Source organism: Urocitellus parryii, chromosome 1, assembly GCF_045843805.1.
Source record: "Urocitellus parryii isolate mUroPar1 chromosome 1, mUroPar1.hap1, whole genome shotgun sequence".
In the NCBI taxonomy this organism is placed as follows: domain Eukaryota; kingdom Metazoa; phylum Chordata; class Mammalia; order Rodentia; family Sciuridae; genus Urocitellus; species Urocitellus parryii.
Window position 1 is genome coordinate 20241297 of NC_135531.1, and position 16108 is coordinate 20257404.

Below are 16108 nucleotides of genomic sequence, written 5' to 3' on the forward strand. Positions count from 1 at the left end.
GGCATCAGGAATGACTTAAACCTGCAAGGTTCCCAGTTATCTTTTTCTTAGGTATATCTCTTTCAGCATTATTCACAGGAACTATTGAAACAGAAAGTTTTCAAAGACTTGAACCACATGGTGGAATTTCCTCCTTCCAGAGACCACATATATGCCACTACAAGGAGTTTTCCCTGGGAACAATCCCATCTTCTGCTAAGGGGGTAAATCATCTGAATTTATATGAACAAAGGCTGACAGACCATGGTACCTGAGCAGCATGTGTGGAGGAGCTTTACTGCAAAGCTTAATTAAAGCAGAGTCGGGCTCTCTGCCTTCATGCAGCTTGTGTTCCAAAGGAAACTCTGGCACTGAAACACCAAAAGCAAGTCACAGGGTCAAAGAACGAAGTAGACAGATTTACCAGGGTGTGGTTGAACAAAATTTTTGGAATATTTTGCTTACTTTCTTTGAGGGTTTGTATTTTATTATGGTCCTTGTGTGGCTTTTTTTTTTTTTAACACAGAAAAGATAATTTGAAAAAGCAAAGTAAACAGAGGAAATCAATTGTTACTTATAAAGCAAAACAAAACAACCGGCCCTTGTTATGAAGGATAGTCTATGCAATATTCGATCAGTATTCTTTAGCATTCCAATGTATCCTTGACACTGAGGTAGGATAAAAGCAATAATAGGAAAAAGGAGACATAGAAGGAGGACAAGGAAATAGGATTTCAATTCAGAAATTCCACATACTTTTTCCCAGTCTGTCACTCCCCAAATCAGTCTCTCCTGCAATCCTGTTACTCCCCAAATTCCTGGTAAACCTGTAAACCTACCTGTGCACTATTAATTAACCCCTCAATGAATAGATTAAGCAAAGAGAGATTCGATATCTTGAGGAACCTATAATGGAGGGGGGAGACTTTTCAGCACTATCTATTGATCAGATAATGATGGCCACATCAGCCTGAGGATCCTGAGACTGACCAGGCCCCCAGAAACTGTCTTGAGATCCCTGGACTGATATTGTTCCTATATACCTCTCCATACCCACCCCCCCACCAGGTGTCCTTTCAAAGAAGAACCTGGAACCCCCAAACTGAATCTGTCATTCCTGAGATGGTCCACATTCCTTTTCAACGTGTACTCACTTCCCTAAAGTGTACTCACTTCCCTAAATAAACCTCTATGTCTCTGACTGGCGTGAGCTGAAATTCTTTCCCTGTCACATATGACAAGAGTCAAGTTGAGCTTCCCTTTTTCTCCCAGAACTCCATGAACCCTTATTAGGAGACACCTCTTCTTCTGTGACAGTATGACCGGTAGTCCATCCTGTCTCTGGCAGGTGCACCAATGGAGATTTTGAAGGAAGACAACCTGTCCTCCTTGTCAACTTCAAAAGACTCAACCGTCTTCAGTTTTCCTTTGCCAACAGAGTTTTGTTTCTTGAAAGATTATTCAGTAGCTTAAATGTAGTTTGCACCAAAGAGTCTTTTGGGGGATTTCTTTAATGAACACAGAGGAATCACCTATAGCCACCACATAGATTATAGTCAGCCCTCTGTTTCTGCAAGTTCTGAATCCACCAATTCAACCAACAGCAGAGAGAACATATTCTGAAAACAATTTTGTCTTTACTGAACATGTGCAAACTGTTTTTGGGTAATTATTCCCTAAACAATACAGTATAATGATTATTTACATAGCACTTACATTCTATTAATTTTTTAAAAAGTTATCTAGAAATGATTTAAAGCACTTGGGAGAATGTGTGTAGAATATATGAAAATACTATACCATTTCATATAGGGGATTTTGAGCATCTGTGCATTTTGGTATAAAGGGGGTCCTTGAGCCAGATCCCCTAAAATACAGATGGATGACTGTGTTCATATATCTGAAAAAGGATGTCAATGCCAGTGCAAGAAGATGCTTGGGCTAGATCAGGAATAAAAATTAGCCATAACCTGCACCACAATAAATAGACTCATCAAATAAAAGTAAAATTTTAGCCTCTGCTAAAATCTCAAGACATCAGAGAGAAGTGGAATGAAACAACTGTGCAAATTACTGACAACGATCATCTTGGTAAGCCTTTATGGCCAGCTTCACTTTGGCTTTTCCTTATTGATGTTCAAAAGGCAGTAGAAGTCTTTCCTTAAAACACAGAGTTTTAAGACTTGGGTTTGAGGTCTTTACTAATGCTTTCAAAAGGGAAGGTCCTCAAAGAACCCAACCGTGAGGGTCTCTCCTCACAGACACTCAAGTTCAAATAGCTATGAAAAGTAAACATTTACTTCCCTTTGGAATTGAAAATAACTGGTTTGGGATTACAACACACAATAAAAAGCAATATAATGAATATACAACTCAACACTAAGGTAAAGACCTAAATAACTTTCAGCAAGAGAGATGTTCTGGAACTGGAGCTGAACCAGGAGACTAGGCAGCTTGTACAATCTACTTCATCCCAGTGAGATTTGTATCAGCAGGCCAGTCTTCGCATCCACATTCCTTGGAAGAAACTGGAATCCAGAGGTCCTCTTGCTGTTGTGTCTTCCCCCGCCCAACCCTGGCCCCCAACCATCTCCTTAGGGCAATCCAGGGGTGGCTGAGGAATGTCTCAACTTAGATATCTGATCACTGCCCCCAGGAATGCACGTTCTGGATAATTCAAGTATCTGAATGACTCACTTCAGAAAGTAAATTCCAGGATGGAGAGAAAGCTATCCAACTCAAAGCAGTGAATGTGCTTTGAAAGTTTTGTGTAAAAACTCTTAACTGGGGTAGGCTAGACTGATAAGCAAATAACCATTCAGAATCCCCATTTTAAAAGACTTGATATTAAAATATTACTCCTGCCTTGTTTTTTTTTAAAGTTTTAATTGTGTTAAAGAACATAATAAAATTCACCCCTTTAACTATTTTAAGTGTATAGTAAAGTATATTCAAATTGTTGTATTACTTACCTTGTTTTTAAAGTTAACTATATTTTTATTCTCTAAAACTGAGGAAATTAACACATATTGTACTTTAATATAATAAAAGGTTATAACTGAAGAGTTTAGCATCTATGTTTTAAGTTAAAGGATTTCAGCAATTATTCTAGTGTAGCCAAAGACTAATTATTTGAATTTTACCATTTTTTGAAGTTTAAAATACACAATTAGAAAACCTAGACTACTTATATTGGGACTTCTAAGTTTTTGCTAAAACACAAATCTCTTCAGATAAAAGCAAAAATGTTCTTGCTTTTTGCAGCAATGGGAACTGAACCCAGGTGTGCTCTATCACTGAGGTACATCCCTATCCCTTTTAAATTTTTTAAATTTTGAGGCAGTCTTGCTAAACTACAGAGGTTGGCCATAAACTTGTGATCCTCCTGCATTAGCCTCTCAAGTAGCTGGGATTACAGGCAGGTGCTAATGCACCTGGCTACTGTATATATATAGTACCAGGAGGATTGAATCCAGGGGCACTTAATCACCGAGCCACATCCCCAGCCCTTTTATTTTATTTAGAGACAGGGTCTCACTAAGTTGCTTAGGACCTTGCTAAGTTGCTGAGGCTAACTTTGAACTTGTGATCCTCCTGCCTTAGCCTCCTAAACCACTGAGATCACAGGCATACACCACCACTCCTGGCCAAAATATATTTTTATGAAGTGCTATTGTACTGAATACTGTCATTCAATTATTTTCTTCTTTGAGGGAGGGGAGAAGGTTTATTCCAATAGTTCATATTAGGATAGAACAGCATTTTTCACTAGTGTTTTACTGCTTACATTATACTTTGTAACAAGAATTTAAGAATGCTTATTTATAGTATTAACTATAGTAAAGAATCCTATTTAAGAAGGACCATTATGTGTGTGTATGAATATGGTATAATGAATCTCACTATTATATGTAACTATAATGCACCAATAAAAAAGAATGATCATAACTATGATTTATGACAAGCTACACAGAAGTTGCTGAATAATCTAGTGTTCAGAGTTGTTTAAAAAGTGCAATTTTAATATGGGAAGAAATACTATAATTCAACAATAAAAAGACAACCCAACTGGGCTGGGGTTGTGGCTCAGTGGTAGAGTGCTCGTCTAGCATTCATGAGGCACTGGGTTCGATCCTCAGCACCACATAAAGTAAAATAAAGATATTGTGTCCACCAAAAAAAAATAAATAAATAAATAAATAAAACAAAAAAAGACAATCCAACTAAAAATGGTCAAAGGATCTAAAAAGACATTTTCCCAAGGAAGACAGAGAAAAGACTAAGATCACATAAAAAGATACACAGCATTATTAGCCATCAGACTAGTGCAAATTAAGTCAGGAGATAGCACTTCTGACAAAATACCCATTCTGACAAAAACATATATAATAATATAATTATAGGTAATGACAAGTATTGACAAGAAAGTGAAGAACTTAAAACTCTCTTATGCTTGTGGGGATGCAAATAGTGCAGCCACTTTGAAAAACATTTGAAATTCTTCAAAAGACTAAGCAAAGTTACCATATATGACCTAGTAATTCTATTCTGTGCCCAAGAGAAATAAACACGTATGTCTATAAATATTCATAGAAGCATTGTTTAGAATAGCAAATAACAAAACAAACATGATAACAATTCAAATATCCACCAACTAATGAATGAATTAATAAAATGTATGTCCACACAATGGGATATTATCCAGCCATAAAAGGGAATGAATACAGATACATGCAACAATAGGGATGAACTTTGAAAACATTATGCTGAGTGAAAGAAGCCAGCCACAAAAGGTCATATTAGAGGCTACTTACATGATGTTCAGAATAGAGAGATCTACAGGGGAAAAAATGTAGATTGGTATGGGCTTAGTGCTGGGGGAATGGAGGAATTGGGTGATGATAACCAAGGAATGCAGGGTTTCTTTTAAGGGTGATGAAAATCTAAAATCTATTATGATGATGGCTGTATACTTCTGTAAATATACTAAAAGCCATTACACTGTACACTTTAAATGGTAAACTGTAAGTGAAGGATTTCTCAATAAGCATGTTAAGAAATAAGTGCAATTTTGAAATAAGATAAATCTAGGTCTACCAAAACCAAGAAATGACTTTAGGGACTTCATATAGATAAAAGACCCTTTTTTAGAACTGTGAAATAAGTTTCCGCCTTATAAGGAACAAGGGGAAGTTCATGGTAGTGGCAAAGTTGGCAACAAGAAGGTTTCTAGCAATTGAAAGTCTGATGAGCATTGCTAGAAATCACCTTTCACATAAGGGAAATGTGCTCAGCTGGCATATATAGCACTTTTCAGGTGCTTGACCTCACTGGGAGTTAAGTTAAAGTTCTGGGGTTTATTTAATGGGAAATTATATAGTGACTTCAAGTGATGTTCTCATAGGACATTTGTGTTCTGAAAGCTGCATTTAAACATTTTCTGGTAAAATAAAATAATGATGCCTTGTGTCCAATCCAGAGAAAAAAAATTTAATAGATTAAAAACGAACAGATTGATTTTTTTCCCAATTGTAAGATTTTTCATTATGAATTGTTATTCAGCCTTTCTTGGCCTCCACTTTGTCTGAATGCTAACTGAAAAAGGGCTTGAAAGTTATGAAGTGTTATACATAAAAGATTTCAGAAAATTTGAAATTGCCAATCATGATGAGATTCAGTAGCTTGTACTATTTATGGAAACACTCTTAAAGTTTTGTTCTTAAACTACATGAAAGCCATATTTTGTCATGAAGAATATACCTATATATAGAACCCAATATGTAAACATTTTTAATAGTACTTGTAAGAATGTTTAAAAAGTTTATTTGAGAATTATTACATTGATGTCTGACTCTCTGGGGTCCTTGCCAAGTGAATGCTTTTAGATGTGTTGAGCATAGGGTTCCAAGATAAGAATCAGGATTCCAGAAGCTATTAACGTTTCCATCTTTTTCTTAAATTTTCAATGTGTAGTTCAGATATGTTGGTATTAAAGATTTTTTGGGGTGTATGTGTGTGTGAATCCCTATACTTCAATTAGGGAACATTTTGTGATACACTTTCAAGAAGTTAGCTTAAGAATAATGAAGCTTCAGCTCTTAATACGAACACTGTTGAGAGTAATAAATTCAAATTATAACCAGCTAGAAATGATCTAATATTATTAAATATTCTATCTAAAGCATAGTTTATTCTCTAACAATTCTACTCTCAGTAACCCATCATTCAAAAGTAGAATATGAAGATATGTATATAATGAATTTAATTACAGATTTTTTGAAAGAGCAAAATATTGGAGGGAATCCGAGCATACGGTGGTAAGGCATATTTGTATAGATCAATACAGTAGAACAGCCACAAGATATTTTTGACCAACTAAAGCATACTGCAGAAAAACACACTTGATTCTGTCGTTTTTAACAAAATCATATACTTGTATGTAAGCTTTTAAAGAAGTTGTGAAAGATTAACAAGTCACATTTTCTAGTAGATATTACGTGTCAGGAAATGTTCTCAATGCTTTAGAGATATCACTTGGATCATCCTAACACTCCAATGAGGTAGGTATTGATTGCAATTATCCCCATTCTGTAGATGAAAAAATGGAGGCAGAGACAAGTAGTTTGTCCAAGGCTGAAGAACAATTCATAGTGAAAAATCTTACAATTGGGAAAAAAAAAATCAATGAGCTGGGAAGTGGCCACTCTGGGATTTGAACTCTTTCCCACTACCACCCACGGCTTCTCTGTCAGCTTCCACCCTGGGAAAGGTGGCTCCCTCTGTGCAGGAGCATTTCACTCTTCACCTTATGCACATCAATATTTACGTGTCATTTTAAAGTACACTGTTTATGGCTTTTGTAACTACAAGTGGCCATTAGCGTGGTCTGCTGTCAGGCAGGATGGACTGTGCTCTAGTGGATAAAACATGGCCCAAGTGGAAGCCTTCAATGTAGGGCCAGACACCGGCAGTGTGTGCTGGTGACACACAAATAATGGCAACAGGCACTCCACGGAGGGGATCCTTAGGTTCAGAAAGTTTGAACAACTTTGTGGAGGATTGAAAGTGAAGCTGGACCTCAAAGGAGCTGGGGAAAAGGTCGTTTGTTTCTAGAGGGGAACACGCCAGGGGGAAGATGAAGTGCTGAGGGCATTAGGACATGGAAAGAGGAAGTGGGGTTTCTGTCCGCGAAGCACCACGCAAGGATGCTGGTAAAGTGGCTTGTGAAGGCTGTGATGCCAAGAATTCATACTCTGTTCTTTAGGCCATGCACAAAATATGCCAGATAAAGACACAGAACCTTCCAGAAGCTTTTCTGAAGACTAAGATGACTTAACAACAAATCACAGTGTGGTGCAGAAACAAAGAGATGGAAATGAACCCATGCCTCTGGAAACATGTATCAGCGGGTGGTCAGGAAAGAGGTTATTACACTGATAATCAAGGGGAGAAGAGACTCCTATTTTTTTTTTTAAAGGAAGCTTTTAAATTTTCTCTCTTAAAAAAAAAATTCAAAAATTTCTTCCAAACCAGAATTGATCCAAAGTACAGACTATCTTGAAAGTGAAGAAATTCACAGATGAGACTTTCCTATTCACCAAGCCCTTTGGAAAAGCAGCAGCTCACACTGAGCCTGGAGCCCAAGGCTCTGCTTTCAATGGAAGAACTGCTTTGTTTTTTACTACAAGACTCCCCAAGAGCACCCAACTCTCTGGGATTTTACTGAGTTGCTGCAGTTGGTACCAAACTGTGTTAAGAAGCACTTGGTGCAGATCACTGTCCCACATGGCAGCTGGAGCACCAGGGTCAGTCCTGGGACCACAGTGGGTGTGGGAGGTGAACAGGATGGTGGAGCACCGAGAGACAGGCACATAAGAAGCACCGGAAACCCAGCTGGGGCTCAGGTGTGCAAGAGACACTGGGTGGAGTTGGATGGCAACCCTCTAGGGGTACTGGAGAGGGGAGGGGAATAAGGCAGCCCATGCTACTTCCACATCCCTTTTAGCTCAGGAGCCATGAATCTCCTGGGCCCTCTTGAAAGAGACAGTTTGCTATTGAAATCCTGTCAAGCATGTCTTCTCTCTGACTGCCCATCTGCAAAACCACATTGCTTGTGGTGACTTCTGCTGGGGACTTCACAGGTCTCCAGCTCCGGTTCTTACTTCATTTAATGGTGAAATACTCACGTGTCAGGAAAAAAAAAATGTCCTTTTTTTCCCTGTTCAGAGTCATTTGATGGCAGCCAGGGGAAGAGGGAAGGTTACAGTGTGCCTTCCCCTTCGGTTCCCTCACTAGGCTCCTACTGCCTTTCTCCCTGGCAGTTGCAATCACAGAACCATGAACCAGACTGTGAACCCTGGAGGACATTTGGGTATCCTTAGGTCCTAGAAATTACTTGGCACATAGGAAGCCTCCCAAATTGTTTACTGAATGAAGTTGTCTGTTACAAAGAGTAGACTTTGTCTGCATCTCACCAAAATCCAAATCCATGGAGGGAAAGCAGCATTTGATTTTCCAGATTTCCTTTCTCCATGATACAAAGAAGTTGGGGGATTGCATTACCCCAGAGACGGATTCTTCCACTATATCCTACAACCTTCCCCAGTATATAGCATGGCTCAGCCTCCCTGCCCACAGTGTGATCAGTCCTGTAGATACCATCATGCAAGACCAGCCTACAGGCTTCCAATGTCCTGGACTGGAGCTTCTCTACAGCTGACGTGTTTCCAAGTGGCCATGAGGTGTGTTCCAGTGTGGAGACAGAGACACAGTTTGCCTCAAGTTTTGGTGAGCTGTAAAGTCTCAGCTCGCGGCGTGTGAGCTGCATGTGGAATTCGCTGCCTGGCAGAATGCAGGGTGCCACACAGTGGGGCTGAGCTTCTCAGGGAAAACTGGGCAGTTGTATAACCAATGATAATATTTGGAATTATGCAGCTGCGATAAGGAAGTCAAGTCCCATGCTGCAGGGCAGAAACCAATCCCCTCCAGTGGTGAGCAAGGAATTCTCTCTGTTTCCCATGTTGTTACTGGGTTAACTTTATGGTTTCTTTAATTTACCTTAATAGGGAAGTGGTTGCCGCAAGGATCATAGACAAACGAGACTCCTGGAATCTGCAGCCTTCATTGTGTGCTCCTGAACTCAAGCTCTCTCTTCTTGCTCTTGAATTTTCATTTGCACAATGAGAACAGCCAGAGGCCAGCTGACAGCTCTTAGTGCCAGTGGCTGCCACTCCTTGAGCACATACTATGTGCCAGGCATAAATCCTCACACCCATGGGACCATCTTCACCCCTATTCTTCAGAGAAAGAAAGGGGAGCCTAAAGAAACACTTCCCCATCCAAGATAGACAGTTTTTATTCCAACACAGTGTGTGTGTGTAACTTATAGCCTTTTTCTTGACTGTGACTGCTCAGATTATCCAAACTGGCTTGAGCTACACACCAGAGCCTTGGCAATGCATCGTCTAAAATATTAAATTTCTCCAAAGTGATTTTGGCTCTCATTTTTGCAAGCCTTAAACAAACGCTCACAAGCTCAAGAACCAATTATTTTTTAAGCTCATTTTTTTTTTTTTTTGGCCTGTGGTGATCAATGAAATGACAAACTTCAGCCCACTCTTATTGTCATTTCTCTAAAGCCAAAGAGCCATACTTTGAGGTACAACACTTATTGCTTTTACTTTCATTATTTTCTCAGGTAAGAGATTCCAGCTTGTTGGCTTTAACTATTGTCAAGTCACACATTCCATTGAGTTCAGCGGTTTATAGATTTAAAGGGACATTGCCTTTTAATTTGACACATTATAGAGCTTGTCACACAGAAAGGTGATCACAGGCAAGCAGGTGTGTTATATGGTTTTTCTTTAAGAAAGAATTGTTTGTTTTACTTTGGATACAAAGATACATGGTGACTTTTCTAAGAATAAATGGGTTTTAAAGAGCTCAAGTCTTTGGACATGTTGGGGCGGAAGTTGGACAATCTTTTGGACAGAAACTGCAGGGATGGCTGGACCACATCAGTGTTTCCCTGAGTGGAGAAAATACGATGGTTCTGATGGCACGGAAACCTTTTCTTAATTAAAATTAAATCATAGAGTAAGATAGTAATTCTTTTCATCTCTCCTTCAATTCTTCAGATTGTAGGAAAGACAGTCTTAGCCACTTGTCACCCTTGAACACATTTGCTTACACCTCCCTCTTTTTTCCCTTTTTTAAATTATGAGAGTGGTGGTGGGGGGTGTCTGAGTTTCTCAGAGTCTTTGTCAGGCAACTCTATCAATTCAAAATTTCATAACACTGCTATTTACTATCTGCTTCAGAAGAAAAGGAACAAGAAGTTCCCATTTTTGGTAATGATTTGAAGCACTGTTAAAAAAAAAAAAAGTATGTTCAAGTAGAATTAAAGTAAGTGAGAACAGGAATGGTGCCTAGGCTGGAAAATGTTGGACTAGTTGCCTTTGGGGTGAAGATGCCATGACTATGAAAATCAGATTTGGGATCATGTTCTTAAGACAGTCAATGCAGTTGCCTCGTCCTTCTTGTGGGGAGTTCAGAGAACCAGTGTCATTAGTGTAGAAATTTGCTTACATAGATTGCATCAGTTAAGCGATTTGGGAAGTTTTCTTCCTTTACAGCCAAAGTGCATATTCTCGAGACTTCTTTTGTATTCAGGAATCCCCAGTGACCAGCCCAGGTCTCACACAGTAAACAGCTGTGAATGGATGTTACAGGAGAAACTTCATCTATTTTACCATCCCACTCCAACGTGCCCTCCTGAAGGCCCCCACATGGCTACTGTAGCTACTGTCGATGCCCCCCCTGCCATCCCCTTTCACTTATAATGTGTCCCACTCCACAGAGACAGTCTGCCAAAAGCTCCCCACTTCCAGACACGAACCTTCTTTTGTGATGAGTGATTGAGGGGAAATGCACACTTTGAATGGAAGAGGAGAACACACTAGCTTTCTAAAAAAATTCAGAAGTAAAGAGGAGGTGATGGCCATGTCTACACTGTACAACCAGATATGTTGTCTAATTGTTATCCATTGAATTTCAATCAGGAGAAGTCAGCCAAGCCAACTCATATTTCTGGCATGAAATATCTAGTTTGGCTGCTTATCCTGACCAAATCAATAGAAATTGGTGCCAAATCCCTGTTTTATTGTGCGGTGTGTTGGCACAGACATATTCTTCTTGTTCAAAAAAATAGGTACTTGAGTACAAATGTAGCCATTAGGCTTTCTCCTAGCTTCTCCCTGGCACCTTCTGGAATGCGAATACATACCAGGGATGTTTGGAAAGATTTGAATTTCAACTCAGGACAAGGAAATCGTGGCTTACAGGGGTCTAGGAGCCATAACTCAACAAACATAGATGTTTCAAGTACAAAACTCTAGCTTAGATTTCATGGTTTCAGGGCTGGTTATGTAGCTCAGTGGTAGAGTGCTTGCTTAGTATGCACGAGGTTCTGGGTTTAATTCTCAGGACTGCAAAACTCCACTCAGTGAAACTAAACATGACTTCATTCAATTAAATATATAACCTGTTTTCTAGAATCTTCCAAAACAGAATGCTTAGTCCAAGAAATGCAATAACAAATTAATGGAATTTCATTTCCATCTGTGCAGACCCTCAGGCATTGAACTTAACTTAAAATCATTTAGTTTTTCCGCTAGGAAATACTTTCTATGGGAGTGTGACCTCTGAGTTCTTACTATGATGTTCTTGTCTGCTGCAAAAAAAGACTAACACAGCTTCTAAACAATGTGGTCATACCCAGAAGATAGAGGGGAAGAGGCTTTGCAATAGCTATGTTAAGCCAGCAATAAACATGGCGGTCAGTAGCTAATTTCACTGTTGCAAATCAATCTTTGGCATGGAACTGCCATTGGTTGTGTCAGGCAAAATATGAAACCCAGTGACAGCCTTATGGGTGAATGAATTGAGCAGTGCATTTCTCATTATTACCACCGACATCCAGACCTGAGTTTTGATGCTGGACTGGCCCTATAGATATGCTTTGCTTGTCTTGCAGTGTTTTGTTTAGTGAATTACATCAACATTTAAAAATGCATCAACATTGAAAAAGAGCTTTTAAAAATTTGGATCACAACATTCTCTAGAACACCAGGAAGATTTGGCCCTTGTTGATATGTGGCAATGATTGGCAGGAGGTGACTAGTCTTACTTTTCAAGTCCCAGCAGTGTCCTTGCCTCTCTTTTGTCTGCTTGTTCTGCAGTGTAATCACTTCTTACTTGCCATTACACTTGTCCATGATCCTTCTCCCATTGAGGAGAAATATTTCTCTGTATCCATGACTCAATCAAAGTAAGAAAACAAAAAGCAGACTGAAAGGGCAGCTTCCTATATATATGTTACCAGCTTGAAGATTGGAAGCATTTGAGATTGTTTTTCCATCCTAACAGAATGGAGCCTTCCTTTGTTCCTTCCCTAGGCAACAGGTTCCCCAGTAACATTTCTCAACACACACAGGGATCCTCAGGGGTTGGCTTAATTTGCAAAAAATTCCCCCCTGCCATTCCCAATAGATCATACCCTTTGGTTTAGAAGGATTTTACTCAAAGACATGAAGGAAATTCTTATTAAATCAATCATGCATTTTAATTGATCGTAAGTTTCTAAATTACTGTGTAGCTTGGAAATTACTCCTTTGAGACTAGCACCTTAGAGAGATCTTTGGCAAAGCTAAATTATGGTCCTCAGGCTCCTTGTCTTAACACAGTCCTGGGTAAGAGCTAAGACTCTCTTAATGGTCCCATGTGGCAACACTCCCAAAATGCAATTAGATTACATTATAAAAACCATTTAATATTGGTTGTTTGAAGCCTATAATTCTTTTCTGTTTAATAACAATATTGTAAATATGGATAATTTCTTCAAGGTTTGAACAAAATTTCTTTTTAACCAAGCAAAGGGACTGGCATCATAGATTTTTTTTTCTTTCTGCAAAATGATGCAACAAATTCCTTCTATAAAGTTGATTACTAATTATTAAAAACACCAAGGAATCCTACTTCAAGGTAAATGTGGATTGAGTATGCTACAAAAGTAGCACTTTAAAAACTGTATCATTTAAGGGCTTTTCTCTTCTTAACAGCAACACTGTGGGTTTCCAGCACAATTATGAAAAAGCAGAAACCTCTTGATACTGGTTCCACTCTGGAAGAGCCAGAATAAGGAACCCAAGACCCTTTGGTTTGTGTCCAGGAAAAATTATATGTTCTCAGTTTGGATGCCTTGCAAGTAGGGGGATGAAGAGGGACTCATTGTTCTACTAAATAAAAACTTGGATGTGGGTTCTAACCCATGTTTTATGCAAATAATTTGTTTCCCTAGAAAAATGGATAACAAAATGAAAATATGCCCTCAGGTCAGCGTTGAATACAGTTTCTGTGATAAGAATTTAAGCTGCTACGATTACCCCTCCTTAGCAATGGGTTAGACCAGTTTCACAAACAAGTACCCCAAAGGTCTACAGGACTGGTTTGTGTGCAATCCATCCTCTAATACAAGCTGGTATACATGAAATTACTTGTTTAGGGCTCTGGACATGTGGGAGCCAGCTGAGATCTACAAGGCATTGAGGAAAAATCTAACTCAGTTCCTGTCCAAGTAATGGTCATCCCTCCAAGGCATGTGATAGAATGTTGCCTCATGACTTTCGAGTTGCACTATGAAATTTTCATTGCACAGAGATCTTGAAAGGAGATTATAAGTATCTTTGAGAACTCCCTGGGAAGAAGGGGAAAGATGCTCAGAGACAGCTCACAGAGAGGTGAAGTGGTCTGCCTAAGGGGGAAAAGAGAACAGGGTCAGTAATACCTGAGTTCTGGGCTTTAGCTACAAACCCAGAAACCATCCTGCTGGGGCAGTGTCTATGGAAATTCCTTCTCCGAATCAGAGATGTGCTATGGGGAGACAGAAGAGTGGGCAGGGAGGAATTCACAGGAATGTTTCTCTACCACTTCTTGGCTCAGTCTGTATTCGTCAATCAATATGCCAGTGACTCTGGCCTTTTTCCATGCAGGGGTGAACTACTGTCTCACTGTCATGGAAAATCGAAAGGTATCCTGCAGAGCTTCCACTGGTTAAAAATTCAAGTGGCAACTAACAAAATATCCAACAGGGAAATCTCCCACCCCCTCCCCACTCTCCCCCCAGAATAAAAGGTAATGGGGGTGAGGGGTAACTGGAGAAGGAAATGAAATCATGCGGGTATACCAGGAAAAGACAAAGTGTTGGTGGCAGCAGAATTGGTGAATGTGTTGTGGGCATTACCTCTTGATGAGGCTTCCAAGAAGGCTCCCGCTCAAGTCCTGGTGGCTCTGAGAACAAGCATTCTTGCATCAATAGCTAATAGGCTGTCCAACCAGATGTTATCTGGGTGGGATAAGAGGGTGAGAAAACAGACCTGTTGTACGCTGTTGTCAACTACATCACTGTGGTCAGAGAAAGTTGGACGTGTGGTGTCTAGCAGGGCACCTCTTCCATGGTGAGGCAGACCAGATTACATGGCTGTTTGAATCCATTTTTCTCTTGTGATTGGTAAAATATGAGAGTTATAATCATTCATGCATTACTAAAGCCTCCTTTCCATCATTTTGAAGGGACTTTATTTTTCTAGAGCAGAGCATGCATCCAGTAGAAACCAAAACCGTTTGCTTTTCTAAGTGATCTTTTGCAACAAGCACACTTAAAACAACAACAACAACAACAAACCAATATCAAAATCTGCAAATGGTACCTGTGACAAGACTGGAGACAATGAGTGGTAAGACCAACATCTGTAACATCCTCATCAGAAGCTCCCCAGGAAAGGAGAAGTACTTAATTTCCCGGTAGTTCATTTTGTATGGTCGGAGGGTAAATCCAAGGATTGTACCTGAAGGAAGGAGGAAAAAGAAAAAAGAAAGAAAGAGAAATTGAGAGTTTTGAAAACTAAAGCAACAGTCCTAGAAAAATGAGCAAGTATTTGGCTGGTGGTTACTCATGCCTGACAAGAGTAAATTTATACAATCAGCAAATATTTGTACAGATTTGGGAGCATCTATCTTTGCAATCATTATTTGGAAGGGTTTGGCTGGATCCATGGCTTCAAGAAGAACTTACAAAAAAAAATGTTTTGGTTTGGGCAAATGAAAAATTTCTTTGTCTAACTTGAATGCAGTAGAATTCATTTTGACATGGCTTGGTATAGAGGAACAATAATCAAGAAACAAATCATGTCCTCATGAACAAGGTGATCTGGAAAAAAGAACTTATTATAATGAAGTTCATTTACAACAACAGATGTTGGAACTGTTGGTATAACCACTTATAAAGGATAACGTGATTTTATTTTTTTTCCAATTAAAAAAAACAACAAACCCTTCCTGCTCATACTGCTAATCCGTTTTACCATCTCCTGTCTGCACACCACATTTTCTTCCTCTGTCTACATGGTCTTGACATTGCCTTGGCAACTGTATTATACAGACTTGTTAGTTGCTGGCAAGACTTCAAAGTGAGCCAACTTTTCCCAGAAATTTCCCCTGAAAACTTGAGGGCAAATAGGGAAAAGAGAAAGCAAGTTCCTCCTTAGTTTCCCTTCTGTTCCTGGAACCTCAAAAATATTCTTAGAATGATAACTTCATATGTAAATCAAATGATGCATGATACATTTTCAGAAATTAATGAAGGCACAGAACAAATTGATTCTTTCTCTCTCCCCTCTCCCTAACTTACTTTCCTTGCTAAAGAAAATTTCCTTACACCCTGAGGCAGGAGGATTGCAAGTTCGAGGCCAACATCAGCAACTTAGCAAGATCCTGTCTCAAAACAGAAATAAAAAGGGCTGGAAATGTAGCTCAGTTTAACACACCCCTAGGTTAAATCCCTAGCACCTCCTCAAAAATTACTTATATCAATATAGTAAAATTTGGTTTTTATTAAAACGTGATTTTATATTATATAAAATATATATATATATAAAGTCCATGTCAACTATAGAGAAAAGAAACTACTCAGTAGTGAGTTACCTAAAAGCTAGAGATTGGGGGTGGGAATGGGGGAGGAGGAAAGAAAACTGGGGAGACACAAGAATTTCCAAAAGATGCAAGCAGCCCTTTA

The 16108-nt window shown here is 39.2% G+C and overlaps 1 protein-coding gene across 1 annotated transcript in view; it reads right to left on the reverse strand.

Moving 5' to 3' along the window:
• Positions 1–16108, reverse strand: part of Slc1a3 (solute carrier family 1 member 3) — a 75965-nt gene that overhangs the window by 39734 nt on the left and 20123 nt on the right. The window contains exon 3 of the mRNA XM_026401789.2: positions 14745–14882. Coding sequence (XP_026257574.2) covers positions 14745–14882 — 138 coding nt within the window. The remainder of the gene's footprint in view (positions 1–14744; positions 14883–16108) is intronic.